Source organism: Gymnogyps californianus, chromosome 8, assembly GCF_018139145.2.
Source record: "Gymnogyps californianus isolate 813 chromosome 8, ASM1813914v2, whole genome shotgun sequence".
NCBI classification, from domain to species: domain Eukaryota; kingdom Metazoa; phylum Chordata; class Aves; order Accipitriformes; family Cathartidae; genus Gymnogyps; species Gymnogyps californianus.
Genome location: NC_059478.1, coordinates 37,031,062 through 37,056,631, shown reverse-complemented (window position 1 = coordinate 37,056,631; position 25,570 = coordinate 37,031,062). Strand labels below are relative to the sequence as shown.

The 25,570-nt window shown below is 35.6% G+C and overlaps 1 protein-coding gene across 1 annotated transcript; it reads right to left on the bottom strand.

Annotated features, from left to right (window-relative positions):
- Positions 1–651: 651 nt before the first annotated feature.
- MSH4 (mutS homolog 4) lies at positions 652–25,570 on the bottom strand. Its single transcript, XM_050901350.1, has 18 exons — positions 25,407–25,570; positions 22,746–22,856; positions 21,565–21,680; positions 20,762–20,935; positions 18,153–18,325; positions 17,297–17,364; positions 14,871–14,945; positions 14,355–14,419; positions 13,638–13,807; positions 10,732–10,868; positions 10,200–10,303; positions 9,230–9,354; positions 7,238–7,438; positions 5,904–6,022; positions 5,220–5,348; positions 3,532–3,706; positions 1,775–1,863; positions 652–1,428 (listed from the first exon to the last, which is right to left on the bottom strand). Exons 1-18 carry the CDS (start codon positions 25,476–25,478, stop codon positions 1,243–1,245), a joined length of 2,289 nt encoding a protein of 762 aa, XP_050757307.1. The 5' UTR covers positions 25,479–25,570; the 3' UTR covers positions 652–1,242.

Sequence of the window (25,570 nt, the reverse complement as noted above, 5' to 3'; positions counted from 1 at the left end):
CCAAACTACCCCAGGCTCCCAGGCATGAACCCCCAGAATGGTTCTTTCTGGTGCTGTGGTGGCTGATTCCAACAGGGAGATGTGCACTCTGTTCAGTCAATGTCTGAAACATATATCCCTTGTCATCTGAAAGGGATCCTCTTGTTAAGAAACCTGAACACAAAATACTTTTTTCTGCCATGATCCTCACTGGGGTAGACAACAAATATGGTATTACTGATGGATATGAGTGATGTAATTGGCAACATTTAAGGCCTGAAGAGAGGGGAATTGTGGTTAATAGCCTAAATCAATAAAAAAAACTTCTTAGGTTAAAAAAGCACAGTGCACCTGCTACAAATGTTATTCTGTTGCACTGATATGTTTACAAAGGTAGATACATGAAAAAGAAATAAATATTACAACTATATATAAAAATATATTTGTTGTTATAAATTAAATATTGCACTGTTGTGTATTACCCATTTTATAGCACATATAAATATATACATATATACACACACACATATATATAAAAGAAATATATAAGAACTCTTAGCCAAAGTTAGATAGAAGGAAGTGAGGAAAGATAAATTCCTCCAAGCTGGAATACCTGGCTGCAGTCACTCAATGCAGCTGTACGAAAAAAGAAAATCAAGGAAGAAGGATATTCAACTTTTTATTGATTTCCTGTTACTCACTTTCTAAACAAAAACTGATCAACAGTGTCAATACCACAGTAATTCGCTGTTACAGTGTTACAAAAAAGCTCTGGCTACCCAGTTCTGGAAAGGAAGCAGTCCTGGACTGCCTACATTATGTTGGATTAAGCATAATGATTGAGCGAGCTAGAACCCTCCTTGAGTAGGGAACAACAGGGTTTATGGATGCATGTTCAACAGTGCAAGTAGAGCTTGCCTATGCAAGACAAGTGGACCATCTGTTTCAAAGACTGCTTTTTGTTAGGCAAGACCTTTAGTATCAGATGTAAGAGCTATAATACCAGATATATCACACAGAAAATACTAAATATTATACAACTTTTTTCTCTCTAAAATAATGAAAGGGAAAGTAAATGCTTTTATTTCAGGTATGTTTTGGGGAAAAAAAACCATGAAGGATATGGTCTTTCAGTAGTGAGTATAATTTAGACTAAGAATTAAGAATTTTAAAACCTGTGAAAAGCAGTGTTTTCTAATACTATGGAAAAAAACAGAATCATCTTGCAGTCATAAAAATTACACCAACAGCCTATGTTACACATTACTGTTGCTCATCATTTTGTCTGGGTGCAGGACAACTGGCTTCATACTTTTTCTTCAAGCCTTTCAAATATATACGCAAACTGTCTGGATCCAATCGAGAATTTCTGGCAGTCTGAACCAATCTCATTGCTAAATGGTATACAGCTCTCTGTTTCATCATCTCAGGAGTGCTTTTCTGCCTGTGCTGTTCTTAAAAACATACACATGCATTAAAATATGAAATCAATTATGTTCTATTATTAAAATACTAATATTAGCTATTTTCCAGCCTATTTCTGATCTCCTGATTCTTGGTTTGTACACCAACATTACATCCAATACTCCTTAACCCTAACGACTGCTTTGTGTTGTCACCTAACAGTGACCTTCAGCATAATCTTCTATAACTGGTTCCAGAAATACAAATTTTAATGAAATCTATTTTCATAAAACCATAAGCAGTGCTTATCCTATATCCTTTCAGAAACTGAAAATATATTTGAGTTTTATAAAAACTGTGAATTACAGTATTATAGTTTTCTACTACATACCAAAATTTGTTTTGCAATATGTTTTGTGATTTCCTTTGCATCCAAAATTACGGATGATGGTAGGGAGGAAACTTCTGCAGCTTTTAATCCTAAACATATAAAACACAAATCAGGATTTTTGATGTAATTTTTTTTCCTACCTTCCACACTATGTCTGCCAGAATTAACTTAGCCTATTTTTTAAAGGGTGAAGTTTTCATTTTTATTAAAATAATTTTGATATACATTTTTTCTTTGTGTCTTTTTTTTTTTTTTAAATAAACAATATGGTTTTCAGAGTTACAAAATAAAATGTCTACTTCATTGTAATGCTACCTCTAAGATATACTTCCACATGAAGTTACTGCTGGTAATACTGTAACTGGGCAGGATGAGACACAGTAGGGGTTAAAGGGAAAAAATAGCACAGTGGTGTTAACAGCTTTCTCTGTTTAGTTTTTTAATTTGGCACGCTGGAAAATACTGAGGTTGTGCTAAATGCGCATTAAATCCATTAAATCCAGACATCCAGTGGATATGGATGTCATGTTCCCACTTCTACTCTGTTGCCAGTAGCCAAAACGCCAGATACTCAGGGTCAGAAAGAGATGTAAAATATTTCTTTCTGCCCTAACATGATTTTTTTACTTTTTCCTTTGCCTGTGACCCTGGCTGTTCTGAGGAAATTCTGTGCTTCATCGGGTGCTTTAATACTGTAGAGTTAAAAACGAAAAAGGGTCAAGAAGAGCCCTTGCACTCCTTCTTAGAATGTAACTTTGCTCAAGTAAGGTAAAGCCAAGACACCAACACTGCCTAACTAAAGGTCTCCTGTTCTCTGAGCATACTCTCTAAACACACGATTTTTCTGAGTTAGTGCTGTTGTAGCATCTGACATTAAGCTCATGTTGCCAAAGGTAAAGAAACTTACTCTGAAATTCTGATAAACGTTTTAAGTCCAGTTAATTGAAGCTTGACTGGAATAATTTGTAGTCTTCAGTTACCACTAGCTTGCAAAAGTCATATGTAGATAATTTCCTATTGATTAAATGTCACCTAAATCAAGGATCCAATTTCAGAAACATACGGATTTCTGTAACTCTTTAAAACATGTAGCTATGCCTTATTGTCACTCACTCATTTCTTTATTGACCCATAATCCGTCAATCTGTACAGTCTTCAGTATGATTTATTCTACAGTTAAAAGAGAAGTAAACCCACTTTCCTGAGAACACATGCTTTAGTGGAACCTCTCAAAATAGCCTTAGGCTGAGATACAGTAAAATTCCTGTCCTTTTTTAAAGAAACTTGATTCCTTTTTGCTGATCAAAAAGGGCCAAGCTGCTATTTAACTGACATAGCATTACTTATGGCAGACATATAAGAGTGTTTTACATAACACAAACCTCAGCATTCACAGCTTTAAGTCTCTCCAGAACTTTCACTTGCTTCCATAAGCAGAGATTAAATCAAGTACTGTGTGCTCAGAATGGCTCATCTCATTCAAACAGAGGTGAATCAAATAGCTACTGACATTACTAAAATGTTTTTTTTCACTATGAAATTTCATGTAAGTTCTCCGTACTACCTCAAACTATCTCACTACATGGTTACTTAAAACAAACAAGTATTCGGAACATATTACAGATCTGCAGTTGTTATGCTATGAGAGATACAAACTCAGCAGAAATCTGTCAGCAGAAAAATACTGTTAGATGCCTAATAACTGAAATAGTATCTTATATAATCTTCACTAAGTTAGTCATAGTGAAATCCATTACCGTAGTTCTTTTCCTCTGTATATCCTTTAGAGAGTGCGTAAGTGTAAGCAATTTTCTCCTTATTTCCAGCACTGCTTCTCACATGCTGCACTTCAAAATGGTAATTTTCCACATTGGGGTATAAAGCATCTATATGACACAGTTCCAGGAAATGTGTAGCAAACAATGTAAATGCCTAAACAAGGAAATAAGAAAGAAAATTTATTTTGGAAATTATCCTGGAATAACTTACAATACATAAGAAAAATTAAATGATGTCACAGATGTCCAGGTTTTCCTCCAAAACATTGAAAAGCTGTCTTTAAATTATTAAAGCAAATTAAAATCTTTAAGCGATGAGTTCTACCATTGGCAAGGATATCTCTTCCAACTGGGGATTCTCCCACTCCTTTCTCAATAGAAGGAAAAGAATATCAGAAGAGGAAATCCATGATGCTTGCAAAAATTGACCAAGGTTAATTTGAATGATTGTCAAATGGTTGCCTTAATACTCTCAAGGAATGTTTTGCCAAAGGTACAAGCTACAGAAAATATCTGAGCTTTTGAAACCAAACAACAAAACTACTCTGAATAAACTCTGATGAGAAACTGAACACCTACATACTTATTTCAAAAAGCTGACAACAACCTGAGGTTGATCACGTAACTAGTAATAGAGGTGAACCTTCCAACCCAGCTAAAACCATCTTCCACTTTTCTAAACAAGCCTCTGACCTCTGTGACTGATTCGTAAGTTATGTGGAACTGCCACTGTACTTTGCAAAGATAACAGCCAGGTAAAGAGGTTCACCTTTAACATTCAAGCATACAAAGCTGTACTAAGCAAAACTAAAGAGACTGGGTTATTCTCTTTCTAGACAGAATGCAAGCTTGCTCGCAAGCTGGAAAGAGATGATGACCAGTGTACCGGTTTTGGCTGGGATAGAGTTAATTTTCTTCATAGTGGCTTGTATGGTGCTATGTTTTGGATTTGCGGCCAAAACAGCATTGGTAACACACCCATGTTTTAGCTATTGCTGAGCAGTGCTTGCACAGCGTCAAGGCCTTTTCTGCTCCTCACCCCACCCCACCAGCGAGCAGGCTGGGGGTGCACAAGGAGCTGGGAGGGGACACAGCCGGGACAGCTGACCCCAACTGACCAAAGGGATATTCCACACCATATGACGCAGCAATAAAAGCTGCGGAGAAGGAGAAAGGAGGGATGTTCAGAGTTATGGTGTTTGTCTTCCCAAGTCCCAACCGTCACGTGTGATGAAGCCCTGCTTTCCTGGAAATGGCTGAACACCTGCCTGCCGATGGGAAGTAGTGAATGAATTCCTTATTTTGCTTTGCTTGCATGCGCAGCTTTGATTTACCTATTAAACTGTCTTTATCTCAGCCCACAAGTTTTTGCACTTTTACCCTTCTGATTCTCTCCCCCATCTCACTGTGCGGGAGTGAGCGAGCGGCTGCGTGGTGTTTAGCTGCCTACTGGGGTTAAATCACAACCACCAGTGAACAGAAGCACAGTTTATGTCAGCATTTTTTCTCTATCACCGTAATTCTTACTATTCACCAGTTATGAAAAATATCATACTTAGGCAAGAAATCTCTACAAAACTGAAGTTAAATTATGAGAAAATACTATATTTATTTTCAGCATGACAAAATAATTACAAGGTTTAAATTTTTTTTCAAAACAGAATTACCTTTAAATTCAACAGATATTCACAGGCAGCATAACAAATGCCAATACCTTCTTCAGCACTGGTACCTCTGCCAAGTTCATCAATTATGATGAGTGATTTGTCATTAGCATTTTGTATGATGTATGTTATCTAGGAAAATATTTAATGTGTTATCATTCCTATAAATGCATTTTTAAAAACCCTAATGGGAATACTGCTGCTAATAGGAATACTTTGTGTTATTCAGATGAAACTTAATGCAGAAATTTAAAAAAAAATCTTGTCAGATCCCCAAATTTTACCTTTTCACAGCTTTCAAATAGCTGTCAATTCTAATCAAGCAAAGACTCATACTAGAGCACTCTTTCTCTTTTCCATTGAACATCACTTTCCCTCAAAATTGTATCAGTCTGGCAGAGGGAATAGAGCGGGCTTAGGCTCCTACAAATATTCATTTAAGGTCATAAGAAATAACAAAACGGTGAAACTACTGTCCAACAGAGCACTGATTTTTACTCGTATTGGGATATCTTTTTATTTAAGATATGCCTGGTTTTCTGTGGTTTATCATCAAGGTAACAGATGAAAGTTGAATTTTTGACTACTTTTCAAAGTACACTCTTTCAGTGGAAATATACTAGTACAATTTCTATGGGCTTAACAGTAAAAATGGGCCTTGGACCCTGGATTAGCTATGTTTAATACCTCTTTCATTTCCTTCATGAATGTTGACGCATTTGTTTCTATATCATCATCCATACCTATTCTGGTAAAAATTTGCTCTGAGATTCGAAAAGAACAATACTCTGCTGGGACGTAAGAGCCTACAAAACAAGTAAAATACAAGTTTTCTCATATCACTGTGACAAATGTCAATTTGCCTGAATATGTCAGTGGGGAAAAAAAATATGTCAGTTTTACACTTGGTCTTTATGCACTGTAGAGAATGCATTTTATTCTAGAAAGTTTCATAAGATTATGTTCTACCATTACTTTATAAGAAAAAATTATTATATAGGTACCATAATTAAAGATGCTTATCAGTAAAACCTTAAGAAATCACATGCCTGAAGCTGTGTGTCAGTCTAAAGGGATGCAAAAGTGAGAATAAACACTAGGATTAATTTACATTTCTGTAGCCACTGAGTTACTAATCCCAAGGAATCTTAGCTTCCCAAAAACAAGATTATATTGCCTTTATCAGACTTAGAGACTTATTAGTTTTATTGAATAGAAAAGAACAGGAAACCTGCCAAAAGACCTTACAGTCTCCTTTATTCGTATTAAACTCATGTTTTTGAGAGCAATTCCTGAAGAACTTGCAGTTGTTGCGGACTGGACCCACAAACACATGGTGGACAAATTTTATTCCCCACTGTGAAGCAGTTTCATTCTAGTAGAGTTAGTGTCAGCCTATTAAGGTCTTTCTCCTGTGCTACCAGCCTTACCTTTAAGGTAAAAATCATGAGGAATTCCTGCATACAGGGATAAGTCTCAGACTTTACAAATATTTGTTTTACTTTTATAATTTTAGTGATAGAACCTTGCGGGTTTTATTACTACTTTTATTTGAAGTAGTTGATTATTTATCTATTAATTCTACTTGGCTGCAAGCGTGTTTCTCTAAATAACTGATGTACGTTCAAGTTCATCTGTTCCTTTTGGGTGACTAACACATATGTAGCCCGATGGGCACACTTCAAGGACACTCGCTATCAGTCTAGCCTAAGGTGCTACGATTGGGTTAAGGTGCTCCAAAGAATTAAAGCATACAACTGTGCTCCTCTTAAAGACAGACTGGGGAGGCTTCCAGATATACAGACGGGGCCCCATAAGTTTCCAATGGCAGACCCAAAACCTTGCAGTGGCCTCTCTCAGCAACACAAGAGCTGGTAGGAGCAAACGGACTAAAAATTACCTGTTACTATTTAGACAGAATCTTATTCTAGAAGCCAAATCATTCAACTTCATAAATATTCTTAACTAGAAAACAATAAATGTGCTGCAGAAGATTACTAATATGGTACACTCTTACTCACCAATCTGTGCCATAATTTGACAGAGAGCAATCTGTTTTAGGTATGTTGATTTTCCACTCATATTTGGTCCTGTAATAATGACAAAATTGTTACCCTCTGTCAGATATGTGTTGTTAGACACAGGTTTTTCCATAGCTATCTTTTCAAGAATGGGATGCCATCCCTGCTTGATTGCTAAAGTATCCGTAAATTCTGGACGAACTAAATGAGAAAAAGGATATAAAACATTGCAGAGTTAGTATGGAAGCCTTTACGTTATTAAACTAGTGCGTTTTGAAATAAAGTAATTCTTGCAGAGCAGAAGTCAACCTTTGTGGTTCCGACTCCCCGATTTTTACTTTCCCGTAGTGAGCAAGACTAACATGCAGCACGTGGGAAGAATTACCAGCCACTTTCAGGTATAGACTCTGATTGTCATGCAAGTCTTCGTGATTTATTACTACAAAAAGAATCCCATAACTAACACTTCATTTCTAAATTAACATTCTGTGTTTGTGTTCTGTAGTAAGTAGGGTTGGACTCCAGTAATAAAGAAAAATACAAAGAGCAAAACTTGAAAAGTAATTAAAACAGAAAACCTGAAAGCCAGTTTCATAGCTAATATATTTTTAATAATTTATTTTTATACTGTTATGAGCATATAAAGTACAGTGGTCATGAACTCTGTTACTACTACGTATGTACCTTATTATATAAGCACGGGAAACAAGGAAGTAGCATTCCTTCTATTTTTGTTATATTTTATCATATTGATTATTTGGGTATATACTATGCCTACATAGATCCATTTGATACTGGGACTATCTGTACGTATTTCTGTCAGAATACAGTTCTTTTCTGAAGCTATTCCGTATGCCTCCTCTTTGTCTACCTCAATGGCAGTACCCCAGGCTAACAAAGAAATGTTGTTAAATTTGGTGGTCTGTTTAAATGGAGCAGCCTTCAAGAAAGTGCCAAAACGGTTTTTCAGGTTTAAACACTGGGGAACGCTAATTATCTGGTGTAGGTTTTAGACATTTAATGATTCAGATGAGAGAATCAAGTGGCAAAGGGGACTGAAAGCTACAAATGACAGTCCATTTCTTTTGGTGGATACACATTCATGCCTGGCTGTGCAAACTGCAGGTGTGGAGAAGCTAAGTGGCTTTTGTCTTATTATTACTGCTGAAGAAAACTTGTGCTCCGATTCATTTGGCGGGAAAAGGTTGTGATGCCTCAAGTATATCAGTTACTGTTCAGTTATGTATCAATTCATGTGCTACGACTCGAATCATTAGCACATGAAGATTCACACTCCATACTGCAAATTAAACTGATCCTGCTCATGAACTGGAAATTACATAGCAGCATTAGTAACGATGAGCTAATACATCTCCTGAGATGGCTTCCAGACCTGATCTAGTATCTACACTGTATTGTACTGTACGTATCTCAGGTCATCATTAATTGAAGACAATGTGCTCATTTGTACATTGCAGAACTGCGCTAGGGAAGCAGGATGAACAATATGCAGGTAAGCGCATGATCCTGGACTCCTCAGAAGACTCTACCTCCAAAAACGTCTAAAAGTGCTACAGAAATTGAAGCAGATAAACAAAGGTAGCCACGTATTTTGTTTTACAGTATATACTTAATGTTGATCTGCTTGTATTATCTTGCGCCCTTTCAGAATAGAAGTGTAAACTCAGAATGTTCACAGACTTCATGCTTTTGAATAGAATATGCTTAAACTGGCTATCTTGAAATCACTGATTGTGAAGGCCTACAGCAGCTAAATGGCAGAATGTAATTTCAATGAATGGAATGGAAACAGAAAGAAAATCAGCACAAAACTGGCAAGGGTAGACCAGAGACACTCACCTAAAGCCTACTGAGACCCAGAAAAACAAATGACGTGGGCTTAGCAATTGGAGAACCAGACAAAACAGCCTGGATATTCTCCAACAGGAGGGTCTTTATCTGGCCCATGACGGAATCAAAGAAGAAACTTACCATAATCAGAAAGAGTGCAGGCATGGGCAAATGAAAGCAGCATATCCAGCATTGACACAATGTCAGACAGCTTGTATAGGCAATGAATGTGTTCGTAGATCTCGTTCAGTAGTTTACACACTATTCTGAAATAAGACACTGATTTAGCTGTTGCACAGTACATACTGCCACTTTATACAACTTACAGAAATAAAGCAAGTTAATAACGTTCATACTGCATACATTAGGATAGGTTACTCATAAAATGCAATCATCTCTGCCAGATGCAAGCAAATGTATAAATTTCTTTGAAGCAAATTAAGATCTTATACCATCATCTCACATCAAATTCTGCTATCAGACACAAGACACATAGCTCACATACCAACAGCTCATAAGAAAGCTTCACAAAGAGAATTAACTAAAAATATAGCTATGGAATCAAGTATGTTTTATTAACATGTCAAATGCAACTCTAACTCCCTTAGGCCTTCATGTTAAAAAAACAAAACATACAAACAAAAAAACCACACATGGTTTCTAGAAAGAATTTCCAAAAAATTGACATGCGACATTACACTTAGTAAGTCTTCTGAAATAGACAGCAGAGCAACGTGACATGCAGCAAGGACAAAATACAGAAATAGAGTTTTACTGTAAATGCAAGGAACTAAAAGTAATGATTCTGCATTACAAAAGTAATGCATTCATTGTGTCATTTTGTGTAGATCATTCACCCATAAAAATTTAATAAATATGATGGCCACCCTTATTAATAAATGCCTATATATTTGTAATCACGTTTAATACAATACACAGTTTGTGGGTTTTTTTGGTCTCAGCAAGTACACTTGATCAGTGTCCCTTTGGATTATTTCCGTAAGTAGCCATAACTTAACAGAAAGATAGCTTTAAGAAAACGTGTAATTAGCTGTTAATTGGACACAATAAATGTAGTTAGCAAATATTAAATAGTTTTAAATGGTCTTACAAGTAGGTCATGTGATATATTTCTCTCAGGGACTCCTGACATCTTTCATTCATTTTTATTAAATCTGCTGAAGTGAAGCTATATGTGTTTTTCATTTTCGTGATCTACAGGGAATTCAAACCAGCAATAAGAACTTGCCATATTATCAGAAACAAAAATAGTTTCTAAAAAGCAAACTGGGAACAATATGGGGGGAAGAAAGCAGAAAAAACAATGCCTGGTTTCATTTTTCCCATATAAATTTTTATGAAAAATCCATGTAAGAGAATGCAGTTATCAGCAAGATATACAACTTTATATTTACACATAGCATAATTGCATGTAATTGCACATTTCTGACTATATTAACTAGAAATAGGGCAGTTGTAAAAACATACCAATTATACCTTCATTTACTTCTAGATATCTTCACTGACATTATTTTAATTGTTGCTTAAATTACTGTATAATGTGTACTTTATTAATGTATTATACATTTTATATACATCAAGCATACAAACATATTATGAAAAAACATATCTACTACAGATACCTTTGTAAATTCTGAAGGAAGTTGGCCGTTGGGTAATGTTGAACAATCAACATTCATCTGGATAAAAAATCCACGAGCAGAGCTGAAACTTGTTTTCATTGGCAGGTTGTACTTTTCTGCAAGTTGTGCTATCATACCTACATACCACAAATATTTGACCCAAATTACATGCATTCATATGCATACACACACATACCTGTTTGTGCGGGTACAGAGATGCATACTGTTAATGTGATTTAGAGGTGTTGAATGTGTCAGGTAAGTAACAAGACAAAAGGCCTTAGAGGTGGGTCTCCAGGGAGTTATTTAAGTAACATATCAATGTAACAAATCTGGCTGCATAAAGCTATTGGGAAAAAATTCCCGTGGAGAATCAGATAAATTCATGTTTTCTTTAAAGACAGTTCATGCATTTAACCAACTCCCAGGTGGGCCTAACTATGGAAAGGAAAGTTTGCTCAAGCACTTAGCATCAGTGTCTAATCAGCAGACAGAATATGAACTGTAGACTAAGACTCAGTTTTTAACCAGTTCATGATTCTAAGCAATCTTCTTTCCCCAGACTGAGGGTAATGCTTTACATTTGTAATCTCCCCCTTAAATCCATCTTGTTCCTAGCTGAGAAGATACTGTATGTGGGAAACTGTGAGATGATAGAAGAACATGTACTGTTAAATCATGGGAATTCTGAATACTGCAAAGCGGGTAATAGTGTGGTAGTCCTGTGAGAAGAAAGGATGGAGTTACTTAGTGGTGTTTCCGGGCTGCTCGTTGCTCTAATCTTGTCCACTCTCATGTTCCAACCACTCACAACGTAGACTAGGAACTAAAGACATTCCGGATATAGAATCATAGAATGGTTCAGGTTGGAAGGGACCTGTAAAGATCATCTAGTCCAACCTCCCCTTTCATGGGCAGGGACATATTTCACTAGATCAGGTTGCTCTAAGCCACATCCAGCCTGACCTTGGACACTTCCAATGATGGGGCATCCACAGCTTCTCTGGCAAACCCGTTCCAGCATCTCATCACCCTCATCGTAAAAAATCTATTCCGTACGTCCAATCTAAATCTACCCTCTTTCAGTTTAAAACCATTGCCCCTTGTCCTGTCAATACAGGCCCTGGTAAAAAAAAAGTCTTTCTCCTTCCTTCTTACAAGCCCCCTTTAAACATTGAAAGGCTCCCCCGAGCCTTCTCTTCTCCAGGCTGAACAACCCCAACTCTCCCAGCCTTTCTTCATAGGAGAAGTGTTCCAGCCCTCTGACCAGTTTTGTGGCCCTCCTCTGGACCGGCTCTAACAGGTCCATGTCTTTCCTGTGCTGGGGACCCTAGAGCGGGATGCAGTACTCCAGGTGGGGTCTCACCAGAGCAGAACAGAGGGGGAGAATCACTTCCCTTGACCTGCTGGCCATGCTTCTTTTTATGTAGGCCAGGATATGATTGGCTTTCTGGGCTGCAAGCACACATTGCCGGCTCATGTCCAATTTTTTGTCCACCAGTATCCCCAAGTCCAGTATCCCCCAGACCTTCTCTGCAATCTATTCATCCTCCAGCCTGTATTGATACTGGGGACTGCTCTGACCTAGGTGCAGAACCTTGCACTTGGCCTTGTTGGACTTCAAGAGGTTCACACAGGCCCAATCCTCAAGCCTGTCATGGTCCCTCTGGATGGTATTCCCTCCCTCTAGTGAATCAACTGCACCACTCAGCTTGGTGTTGTCTGCAAACTTGCTGAGGGTGCACTCAATCCCACTGTCTGTGTCATTGATTAAGATATTAAATTCTCTTGGTCCTAGTACGGACCCTTGAGGGACACCAGTTGTTACCGGTTTCCACTTGGACATTGAGGCATTGACTGTAGCTCTTTGCATGCAGCCATCTCATATCCATCTCTCATTCCTTAGTCCATCCGTCAAACCCATCTCTCTCCAATTTAGCAACAAGGATGTTGTGGAGGACTGTATCAAAGGCCTTACAGAAGTCCAGGAAGACGACATCGGTATTTCAGTCCTGGAGTCACAGTTTAATCCAGTAAAGAGGCAGAGAGAGAAGAATCCCTTCAGCAAGCATGTGGGCTACAGTGAAAATGGGCAAGGGGAACACAACTGTTCACACATTCTGGAATGCTAGCAGCTACAAAATTTTGGAAGGTTTAGGAAATAAAAACCAACGGTGTCTGTACTTTTCACTGTGTACTATGTAGAATGTAAGATTAGAAGGAAACAGGAAGCTCACAACATATGACAGCTGCTGAAGTTTCTGAGGCTCTTTTAAGTTTCCAATTATATAGTAAACTAAGAAGATGGTCCTTTAGCTAGAAATCAACATTTTATACTACAAAAAGGAGATCCATTCCAGAAGATAATTTTTTTCCTTCTATTTTGACTTAATGATGAACAGGAAGGTTACTAAAGCACAGTAACAGACATTATGCTAAAATTCCTTTCGTTCATATTTTCCAACTCTTAATAGCTTGGCTAAAAAGTAGTCCACAGATCGGTCAAGACGGCTTAAAATATAAAGAACAAAGAACTCAGATATTTTAATTCAAGAAGCTAAAACAAAGATTTACATGTTTTATGCAGAATGTTTTAGTTGGAATAATTCTGTTACGTTACTTTAAATTTTTTGTACTTTTAGAGGATAAGGAGCAATAGAGTTTTAAATATAGGAATCACAATATAATTGTTCAACTTCATTAAAATAAAACTGAGTTTTTATCTACAAAAGGAGAATCTCAATATGTATCTCAAAAGTACTTCAGTTACTTATCAATGACAATCAGTTTATAATAATACTAAATAGTTTTTACATATGAGAAGGTTATAATACATCTGATTACATGGCTTCTATATGCCGGGTACTTTGAACTCCAAATAAATAAAAAACTTAGTTTAGAAATACCTGCTATGTCATCAACAATTTCTGTGTATGTTCTACGAGCTATGTCAAGGAATTCATTGATGTTAGGCTTAACAGCATAGCATTTCTGGGTCCTCATACTCAGACATCCTTTTGTGTACCTTGTATCATCATTAATTACAGTTGTAATCTTTTCAAGTATAATTCCAAATCTGCAATATTAGTTGTATTGCTAATTAGCTACATAATACTTTATGATTTTATTTGCAGTATTGTCCCAAAATTACAAACAAGAGTATTACAAATAACTGAAGCAAATTATCTACTGTTAAAACCAAACACTAAATTTCACGTCTGTTTTCACCTCAGAATGAAGTATGACTATACCCAAGTCTGACCAAAGATATCATTCAAATCTTTGGGAAATATAAATTATTTCTTAAGTATACAGGCAACAGTTGATTTCTGCATTATTATGGGGACTCTAGGAAACCACTACTTCTGTCTTTTCAGAATTATTTCTAATGGAGTGCAGTTCATCAGCAATTGCAGTATCATAGCTAACTTTGTTTTGCTTTTTTCCCTGTATTTGTTTGTTAGTTGAAAATTAGAATTTTTGACAATTAAATTTGGCTTTTAGGCAAAACAATTGAGCTATACTTGTAACTACAAATAAGCAAGGATGCAACATCTTTAATCTTACATTCTTAAGAAAGATGAGAGTTTCTAACACACTAGCTAAAGTATTATGATAAATACCTTGTATCTTCAAGAGAATTGTAATAAGCCTTTAGCAGCGGTGTGTTACAGCTTCTTAAAGCAGCCTGTTGAAGATTAAAATATGGACAGGAACAGTTACTTCTTTTTGTAGCCCTTCTAAAGGACTGAAAGTTCTTAGATTCACTGAGGTTTATTAGCAGTTGCATAAGCAGCTTACTGAATCTGAGCAGGAGTTTCAGTTAAACGTTTGTTATAAAATCAATTATTCAGGTAATGGAATCCAGTTCTTAAGAGTATTAGACTCAAATACATATTTTCAATTGGCTTAAGAATTAACAGATTATGTTGGCGGTATTGCATTCTGCAAGATATAAACTTTTTTTTTGGACTCGATGATCCTTATTGGTCCCTTCCAACCTGAGATATTCTATTCCATGTTCTATGAAATTTAACAAACTGCACTGTATAAAAATAAGGAGAAAACTGTCTGTACTTTATAAAAAATGGTCTGTACTTTATTAAAAAAAAAAAAAAAAAAAGACAGAGACAGCTTACTTTTAGAGGCTCCACCAGTTCTAGAGTATGCTTCAGGTAGATTAAATTAGTTATTTTTGATTCAGCACTTGTAACCTGTCGAAAAATTTTACAAATATTGGAAGTGTTTGCATGTCTGCCTGTTTAAAAAAGTGCTTAAGAAATAGGAAAATTCATACTGTTAACTGTAACAGGTTTATACTTTTAATGAAAATTGCTAATACTTTATAAGCTCACTTTGACAACTCAATGTGTAACTGCATAAAAAAAAGTTTACCTAAATTTTACATGGCCTACTGTGATAGTTTGCCCATCGTTAGCTAATATTTTCATGTCTGCACTGATAATGATTGACTCTGAGAACACTCTGCTAACCCAAGCCGTGAAAACTTTTTAATCTTCTACATACACGTAGCTCTATACAAGCTCTACATAGCTTGTAGACTCTTTCAAAGCAAATATATTATGCATCGTAATTAAGAACCATAGCCCTTTTCATAAATGCTGTTAAACACAACATAACCCAATTTGGTTGACTTATCTTTGGTTAATATATTTATATCCTTAAACATCTGCCCATGTAATAAAAAAAAAAAAATCCAATAAATGTTTAAAAATTTTGTTTACAATAATGACTGCCCTTCAAAATGTTTTGTCCACATACACATTCTACCTTGTGCCCCATTAACCTTTATAATGAAGAATTTTGCTGCTGATATTAGGGCATAGCACATGTACCACATAGCATATGCAGTACATATGCACGGTGTGAGAGGATTTTAAGAAACCAACATAGATAAGCACATTGTTTGCTTCCGAAGAACATCTAGTGTCAGTTTTCAACATGAACATAGGAGTATGACCCCGTGTGAAATCTCTTCTCGTTCGTATATAATAACTCTTTACTCTTGTGGCAGAGGGCATCTCCTGCCTTATCTTACCTTCTGTATAAAGGTAGGACTGTAAAAGATAGGACTAAACAATGCTAAATGTATGAATGGAAGAATCATAATCTGCAAATAAATATGGGGTCTAAGTCCCATGATGGAATCGGACATCAAAAGGACAGATATGGTCATACGTGAAGAGCTGATATTTCATAATGGAATGTACCTTTGCTAAAATAGTTCTTAAAGGAACTTTAACTGAACTGGTGTTAAAAGTGGATCTTTGTACATGCTGTACTTTAGGGTCAAAGGGAGAAAATTAATAAATACAACCATAGTCGATAACTCTTCTATATGTTATTTCTTTATAATTCATTAATCACTAAAATGCAAGCCTATCCTTTACAGCATCTGAAATTAATTTGTCCACAGTCACTCTGATATGTAAAACATGACGATTCAGAGAAGCGGTTAACTTTGGTTTTGTGCTAGAGCCTTAAGTCCTACCGATTTAAGTGCTATGTCAGTGGATCAGCCCTAGTTTAACTTCTGTATTTCCTGGAAATTCATTTAAACCAAAAATACTGGTACCTTCTCCCTGTGAGAGAAGGAATCAATCTGTCACATGCCTGGAACTTCATCAGGCACAGAATCTATTGAACTTGTTCTTCAGATGGGTGACCAAGTAATCCAGAGCAGGTGGTCCTCATTCATAACCTAGATACCTCTCTCTGTGTGCTTGAGATGTAAGGTTCTCTGCTTATGAGAACAGTCAGCGTAAGGGAAACTTCTGTCTCATTTGGTACTGCTTATGCTGTGCAAGTGAGTACATTGTTTTCTGTCAGCTGGCTGTTGTTCAGAGGAAACACTTAACTCCTGCGTGAAAAAGTTGCACTTAGCTCATACGAAGTCTGTGTCTTGGAAACTAACAGGTAAGTCCCATTTCTGGCTTTGTACGTTTACACGATTGACTTAGTAATTGAATACAGATTATAAGCACAGCTGAGCAAAGTCAGAGTGCTTCTTAAGAACCTTTTTCAAAATAATTTTTCAGGCAATAAAGACTAATTTCTATTGAATTATATTACATGAAAAATTAAGAAATTATTTTATTTCTAGTAAGGAAGATGCTTAATTTTCTTTAGGCTATCAAAAATTGTATTAACCTCCAAAAACAAGAGAGTAAATTTCTGTTATACACTTTTTCCTTTTATGCTGAAGAAAATTCCTGTCTCTCATCTTAGTACTGTCGAATAGGATGTACACTTATGAAGAATAAAGGTGGTGAGTGATGAAAAAGTAACCATTTTTGGAAGGCAATTTGCATAAGTTAAGATTAATGTGATATTGAAGCAAACGCAAATTTTTCTAACATTCTCCTATGAGAATCTTCTACTGCTGTAAAATAAGATATACTCTCAATCTACGATAACATTATTCCATGTCTTCTTAAGGTGCAGTCTTTTTCTTATCATATCATGCATATTTATAGATATCACATTTATATATTGCATGTTGTAGCCAGATAACTGATCATCTAAAGTGTATTTCGAAACATACTGTATCCTGCTTTGGAATTTGTACCAAAACTGAAAGTAGTTGTTCTGTATCCAGGAATTTTGAGATAACTGTAAAACAAAAGTAAACAGATCAGAAATTGAACTGAAATTGTAATAAAATTTTTTTTTTTTTAAATGCCCACAATTACTTAGTGATACTTATGCTAATCTTTTTCTTTCATTCTATCTTCACAAATTATTTACCAGGGAAAAAACCAGGTTAAAAATAGCTGCTAATTAAATTATTTTGTCATAACTATACTTACTATACCTAAGCATGCAGTGACTATTGTACAGGTGGACATATATCAATCCAGCAATATTCTTTTTGTTAGATTGAATCACATTTCTCTTGTGATAAAGATTAAGATTACATGATCCAACTTCAGGTAGACTAACTTATCCTCTGGTATTATATTTTTTTTTACATTTGTCTGGACCACTACATTTTATGAAGCAACAGAAAAAAAAATGCATACACAACAACTATTACATCAGCAATGCCTTTATTTGTTTTTAATGTATACGTTATGTATACTTGTACACTTCCAACATAGTGCATATCTAGCCATAGAGGTAAAGAGACAAACTCAAATTCTTCGAAAAAGCTATTGGCTCACTGACTTCTATCCACCTTATCAGAGAAATTCACTTTTTGTAGCAAAACACTTGAGAAAAATATCACTATCATAATCAAGATTACTTCAAAAAATTAAGTGTCCACTATATAAGTGTCACCTGACAAATCATAAAAAAAATACGTTTCAAACATATTAGGTCACACCGCATACTTTCACAGATTAGAAAAAATGTTTTAAAAGAAATATAATACTATATATTAAAAAATAAACTATTACCTGCTTGAAGACCAAAAAAGAGCTCCTCATCCTGGAGTAATTCCTGAACACAGTCCAGTCTTGTGTTAATTGTTTCAGCATCAACTAGTGGCTCCAGGATATTGGATCTAAGTCTTCGACTTCCACCTGGAGTTTTAGTGTAATTTAGGACACCAAAAAGCGTGTGACCATTCCTTTGAAAACAAAATAGATGTGAAGAATACACTCACAAAAATAAAGATGGTAAATGTCAAGTGACATTTTCAGGTAAGAGTATCCTACAAATTTGAGGCATGCTTTTGGGATGCTTAGCACCGCCCTATTTGCCATGTATATTATATGAACTACAGCGGTTTAAGAAGTCAGGTAATTCAATGTAATTTAATATAATATTAGCCCTTATTATATCATTTTCTAAAGTACAGAAATACATTTGTACTCAGTATTTTCCTCATTTTTTGTAGTAGTATTCCAATCCTACTGCAGTGGTGCAGTTCACATTTTTCGTCTCAATTGAATTAATTAAAAACAAACTAACCCTACAAAAGGGGACAAATTATAAGCTGAGATCAAATACTAATCAGAGCATTTTCATTAAAATACCTTTCTGAAAATGACTTAAAATAATTAGAAGTCCAAGAGAGAAATAAGCTTTGATTTTATTTTTTTAAAGAACTGACTTTCAGTCAATACAGGAGCCAAATAGCATGCTTATGATTTATAAATATTATTTTCATGTTCATGGCTTTTCCATGTTACACATCCCAGGGTCTCACACTTAAGGGTTGATTGTATCTGTTTAAAATAAACAGCCTATAATATTTACATCTAGTACATACCTAAACAGTTTTAGAAACCTGAAACCTTCAATGCTATTGGCTTGAAAGAAGGCCAGTGAAAACACTGGGGCCATATAAACACATTGATTGAAAACAGAACTCCAATAGGAAGAAATCTGATACAAGTATACAAAAGAGACAGCATAAAGATAGATGGTACAGAAACTCCTGAAATACCATGGTATAAAAGAACAAAGCAATAGTCAAGAGAATTAAAAAAGGGGGAAATTCAAAACCAGTTTTATTAAGGACATATTTACCATAAGATGCAACTCATGACAACACTTAAGGGGAACTCTACATTTGGGATAGTATCCACACTGCCTACCTTTAAGCAACTGAGGGCTCATTTCCCTGTACAGTAAACGAAGAGAGACAAGCCTCTCCAGAATTAACACTGGCACAAGAACTTCATTTAGGTGTTTCTGGTGTGTGCCTGTACTATTAACTTCTACCTGTTAATATCTGATACAAAGATATCTAACGGGGCTTTAGGGCTAAGATCTGCGTAATGGTAATAGCTGGGTGTGGCCCAAGTCAAACTTGCCATTGGGTCAGCAAAAATTCTGCAGCAATAATGCTAAAAAAAAAAAGAGAATCTTAAAGCAGTATACTGTTGCTCAGTTCCTCCTGTGACCTCCTTCCTCTCAAAACCATCTGTGGATTAGGAGCAGCTCTCAGAGAAATATTGCTCTGAGGTTACCAATCTTAGAGTGGCTGGCTCCTGCAGTTACATATGAAGCAACGGAGCAAACAAGAAGGAACTGGGGGCAGAGCATGACAAATGAACACAAAGAAACTATAGTTACCTCTCACTTCTGAAGAACAGACCTAACTGTGTACTCTGTGATCCCCACAAAAATTAAAAAAAAAGAGAAAAGAAAAGGAAAAAAAAAGAGCAGTGGCAGAAGGGTAAGGACGACTGATCTAGGCAAAGATGTCCCTGCGCACAGCAGGGAGGTTGGAACTAGACAACCTTTAAAGGTCCCTTCCAATCCAAGCCATTCCATGCTTCTATGACATTTCTCCAAGTGGAAAGCTCTTACGAGTAATACTTGGAGAGTGAGAAATCTGCACGGACCCCTTTTTATATCAGGGTGATGAGTGGACTTCTAAACAGAGGTGCATCTCAGAACTTGGCAGGCAGCAAAGTGCCAGTTCCAAGTCTTTCTCTTTCTAACCAGAAGCATAACAATCTTGAGAAGGTAAGCCTTGCAGCTTCTTCTGCCTAGAAGGCAAGCAACTCCTGGTGAAGGAAGTGCTCCAAGTATTGTTCTCATTGTGGAGAACTACCATGCAATCAAGTACCACATTGCACGTGACCATCATTATAGAAATTACTTTGTTTGCTACTATTCCTTAGAGCTAAAGGAAAACAAAACAACCTTTCAAGCCTGGAGTGTTTATCTTGTGTAAAATGAATAAAACGTAGGCATTTTAATCCAACATAAGTAACTTCTTGCAGAAATGTTGCCTCTTTCATTTCACAATCTGTGAAATTTTGCATCAACATCATTTATAAGTGCAAATAAAATACAAACATCAGTGTAAAGATGACTATGTATCATCTCTTCCCGCAATTCACTTCTAGGATTTCTTATGCTAGAAATTTTGTGCTGAATTGTAATGCATTTCTCTGTCCAAATATTTTTTTTTTAAAAGCTCTGAATGGTATGTAAGTTCTGTCATACAGAAATAAATATAATGGTCAGCTCTTTGACACAAACATCAAGGAAACTTGGTGAAATACAACTTTATAGAAGTGTAATTTGTAAACTTAAATATTCTTACCGAGAATCTCTGTTATTAATTACTAGTTCAAGATTTTGCGCTGATGATGAATCTATCATAGCTGTTTTCTCACTTCCCTGGAAACGCACCTTGAGTGATTTAGGAGCATAAACTGAATTTTGAATAAATTCAACATATTTTAGCAAAGCTGCAGCAGCTGCAAGACAGTAATACCTTGGAAAGAAACAATCTTTAATGAATGTTGAATAGTGCCATTTAAATACCACAAAACCAAGCAGTGTACTACAGAAATCACATTCACACTTCTGCTTCACAACTACTGGGATTGATAACACTGAAAAAGCAGTATGTTTTAAGTATGCACTAACCCATGTATAGTGCACATATATGCATGTAAATCAAATATTCATCAATGTTTGAGTCTCTGTACACTTGACACCCCACACTATATAGCTGGTATTGTGAACATACATATTTCAGTAGTTACACATGACTTGACATGAAGACCCAGGTCACCAAGTATCACTACTTAAAATTGTTGGTACAAGGAAAACATTTCCTGAGGCCAGAAAGAAAGGCAATCATAGCTGTTACGTTGTATCTTTAAGGAAAGAATGAAAAGGAGAAAGTGGAAAGCTGTGAAAACTAAAAAAAAAAAAAATCTGTAATAGACTTTCTATTTAAGTTTCTAGATATATCAGAAACGCTGGAGTGCAAAATAAAAGAACAGCTCTTGTAATTTTCTAACTTTTGCAACAAGCCACAGACTTGCATACTAAGTATATAAAAAGCTGTTAAAAACTAATCTGGACATAGTATGCTTTTTCCTTATTTAAACATACTTTGATTGAACCTCCATGAAAATGGTGCTGAATTCAGACGCACACAATTGTTCTATGTATTCCAAACCCTTTGTTTCATTGAAGTATTTTCTTTGGACAGTTGTAAAAGTCACATTCTGTGAAGATGGGGGGGAAAGCAAATAATTTAAAGAGTTACAGAGAATTTTTCATCAGACAGGCTTCTCTACTTTTCTAGTGATACGTGTTTCCAAGAAAGTCTATCAACTGATTGAGCAATCTGTCTTTGTAGAAGTATTCGTTCCAGCTTATTAGCACAAGCAAGCCACACTATCGTCACTCATCTTTCCTCCTCTCTGGTAGTGAGTACATATAAAAAGGCTCATACTACTGTTTTGAGCAAATTAACATAGGCTTTTTCTGGATATTGCTTTTCCTCTCAAGAACTAGCTACTCCAAATTTTGAATTTAACCTGGATTTGGTTAAAATTAATGACTTTTTGGGAAGAGTAATTTTCATGCTAGCATCAATGCTCACGTTCAAATTGTAGTTTTCGCTTGCCATGGTTTAAGCCCCAGGGATCATTATCAAGCCTTCAATGGTAAATAGGGAATAAAGATATGCAGGTCAATGTAACTGAATTTGTGTGATGCATGAGTGATTTACGCAAGAAAAAAGAGGAGAGGTCAGGAAGTAGAAGAGGACTCATGAAGAAGCCATCAGCAGTGTAGACATGGAAGCAATTCAAGTAGTAATTAATACAGGTTTTTAAAAGTTCTCAGGCTTTAATACTCATAAATTACATGTACTAGTTCATCTCACCCTCTTTTTCCCTGCCAGTGCTCTTTTTCCTATTCTGTGATACATTAGCCCCATCTATTTATCAGGTTGAGAGAACAAAGAAGCAGCAAAGGAAAATGCTTGATTTTTCATCTCTGAATCTTTCCTAGGTTCAGTATAGCTCAAATTACTTCAATGCCACAAATTCAAAACTTTCAGTTTTAATCAGTAATATACTTAACTCTGCAATTGTCAGGATTAGAACTAGCACCGTTGGAGCTGCATTTAGATTATTCTTTACCATGGCAAAAATAGGCCCAAAAATCATAGAAAACACAAAATCTGACTGCATTTAAGAAGTTGTGGAAAACTCTCAAATCAGCAACCATATAAAAGTGATCAACAAGAACTCTAAAATGTGGAATGAAATTTAAGAGCTTACCTTGAAATGTTCTGTTATCAGACTGAACAATTTTGTTGTGTTCCCTACATCACAAGCAGTGTTTGACATTATTATTTCTAGTGGTGTTAAAATCTTGAGTTTAGTAATAACCTGAACAAAAAAATTCAAAATAATTCAGTAAAAATCCACATATAATCTAAAATATTTTTACATGAAAATGAACCAGCAATAAAGAACTACAGAATCCTTGTATTTTAAAAGCACAATTCCAGTCTTGTAAATAAAGACCAAATTTTCTGCTAACTTCTACACTAATGAGTCAAATTTATCTGTATCTATAGATACAGATATATAAATGCATATGAAACTAAATTAAAAACAAAAAATAGAGGTATCTATCCCCTGTTATTTAAACACAGAAACATGCTTGTCATCGAAGCAAGAGAGAAGTATCCAAAACTATATTCCATGGCTATGATGGGAGAAGGACTTATTTTCAACAGATGGCAGCTTTCTGGGCTTGCAGTTGAAAAGTTAATGGCGCTCTGGAAGATGAAGAAATGCAACAGGTCTGAATATTAATAATCTTTTGATTGAAACTTGCTTTACACTTTGTTCTAACCTCCTCTTACAACATTTATCTCAGTCTTACCTTTTTCAATATGGCTCAAAAATTGCATATTTAAACCAGCTTTGCTTTATGTTATACACACCTGCTGTAGGGATTTAAAGTACAGTACATACTTTTCTATTGTCTACTGTATAAGAAAGGACAAACATCATTATGCATTTACGTTCATTTATATCATCACCCACAAATTCTCAAGGGAGAAACACGAAAAAACCAGACTATATTTTAAGTGCTTAGAAGTTAAGATGTGAAAGAAGGGACAGATAACAATGGAAAGGTGAACAAGCATAAAAAAAAAAAATACACAAATCACCAAAGGGTGTTAGGGGGTGGGAGGGAGAGCTGTCACTGCCCGTCATATCTGACAATCATTAGGAATTTTTTTTCAGAGGCATCACAGCCAAAGCAAACCTTGAGGAACTTAAAGAATACAAGAAAACTTTACTGAATTAATTTACAGAATATTCAAAAATAAAAGGGTGCACAAGAAAGAAAATACAGTAGGCTTGATATCAATCACTAGCAAAACATGGATAGTGACACTGTAAGAAAAGAGCTGATCAGCAGACAGTATTGTTAAAGGTGTTAGAGATTAAGATAAGAAACTACGCCATGTAGTGCATTTGGGAAAAAGTAGTTGTACACTAGCAGCTCTTTTTTTTTTTTTTTTTTTTTTTTTTTTTTTTTTTTGGACTGGATGGTCAATACAGTATCAGGTATGCCCACAGAATGGAGAACTCAGTAATCTAAATGGAAAATTAGGAAGATATGTGTACAAATAAAAATGCCATCTTTTAGAATGGTAAGGGAGGAAAATACTGAACAGTCTGGCCATGGCCTGACAGGCAGCTATAGAAGATGTAAACTTATCAAGTTACAAGCCTGAATAACAGAGAAAAGTCATGTTATCAGAATTTAAAGACAAAGTATTAAAGACTTAAGAGAAGTAATTGTATTTTATCATTAAATTCAAGACAAAACTGAAAGTAAAGGGGTGGGGGAGGACTTTGGGCAGCTAAAATACTTCTCGGTTTGAGAAAGATAAATTTCATGGGACAATAATACAGTTCTTAACCCTCACACAGTAGAACAGGGGAGACTCTAGACTATGAACACAGCTGCTGCTTGCTAAAAAGAAAGACTTTTACTCTTAGAAGTAACTGTAATCTTTATGAAACCATTAAAATTAGTAAACAATTTCCATAAAAATAATCTGAAGTCTCCTTGCAGAATTCTAGTCTTATCTTTCTTTTGATTACATGGGACTTCTTTTTTTCTAGGTACCAGCAAATCAATTTTTCACTTTCAAACCTTTAAGTGGTTTTTTTATAAAAAAAAATTACATTATAGAACATATATTTTAGTAAATAGATTTGATAGCTGTTTATATTTTGAGTCATATCTACTTACTCTCCTAATTAAATTTAGTTTTTATTTCTTTGAATATTGTAAAGATGCTACAAGCCACACTGTTTTCTAGCATGTGTAACTACAACAAAACCATTAGATAAGATGTTTTATTAATGCTGGTGTCGCATAAACCAGAGACATTACTCTCCAAATTACTGTAGAGTATACAGTGCTGGTAGGCAGAACACTTGGCTGTAAACTGAGTGAATTTCATTTCAAACTAACTGAGAAGGAATATTTATGCAACCATACAAAGCCAGCCCTACAGTTACCCTACCTCCCCCCCCATTTATGCAGTTCTGCTTTCAGAGTTGTTTTGCCTGATGAAAAATATTTGCAAGTTCTACTACCATGTACTGCCCCATGCTCTTCAAAACAAGGCATCTCACTCCCACATAGTTCAAACACACTATTTTTTGCAGAAAGGCTATTCTTCTTTTGCAAAACATTCTTTCCTCTTTATCTAAAATCTGAGGCACAGTAAAGAAAATAGCACTCCTTTCAACGTTGCACATTTTTTAGAACTTGTTACTTTCACTTTTGAGAAATTTCTTCTACAAACTAAAAATTGAACTTCCCATTAGTCATAAGCTTTTTTAAGAAAGAAAGTCACAATAATTAGCCTGTAAGGGATACAGCAATTAAGTATGCAACAATACCTTGGCATAAGTTGTATTGTCTGCGAATTGTGATAGTATCACCTCAGGATTTTTTAAGTCAATACTGGCCATTCCTACTTCACCTCTGGCAAGGCCTCTTCCTTCTACTACAGCTACAATAACTGATGCAACAGTATGAGCAGAGACTGCAGATGAGGATGTAA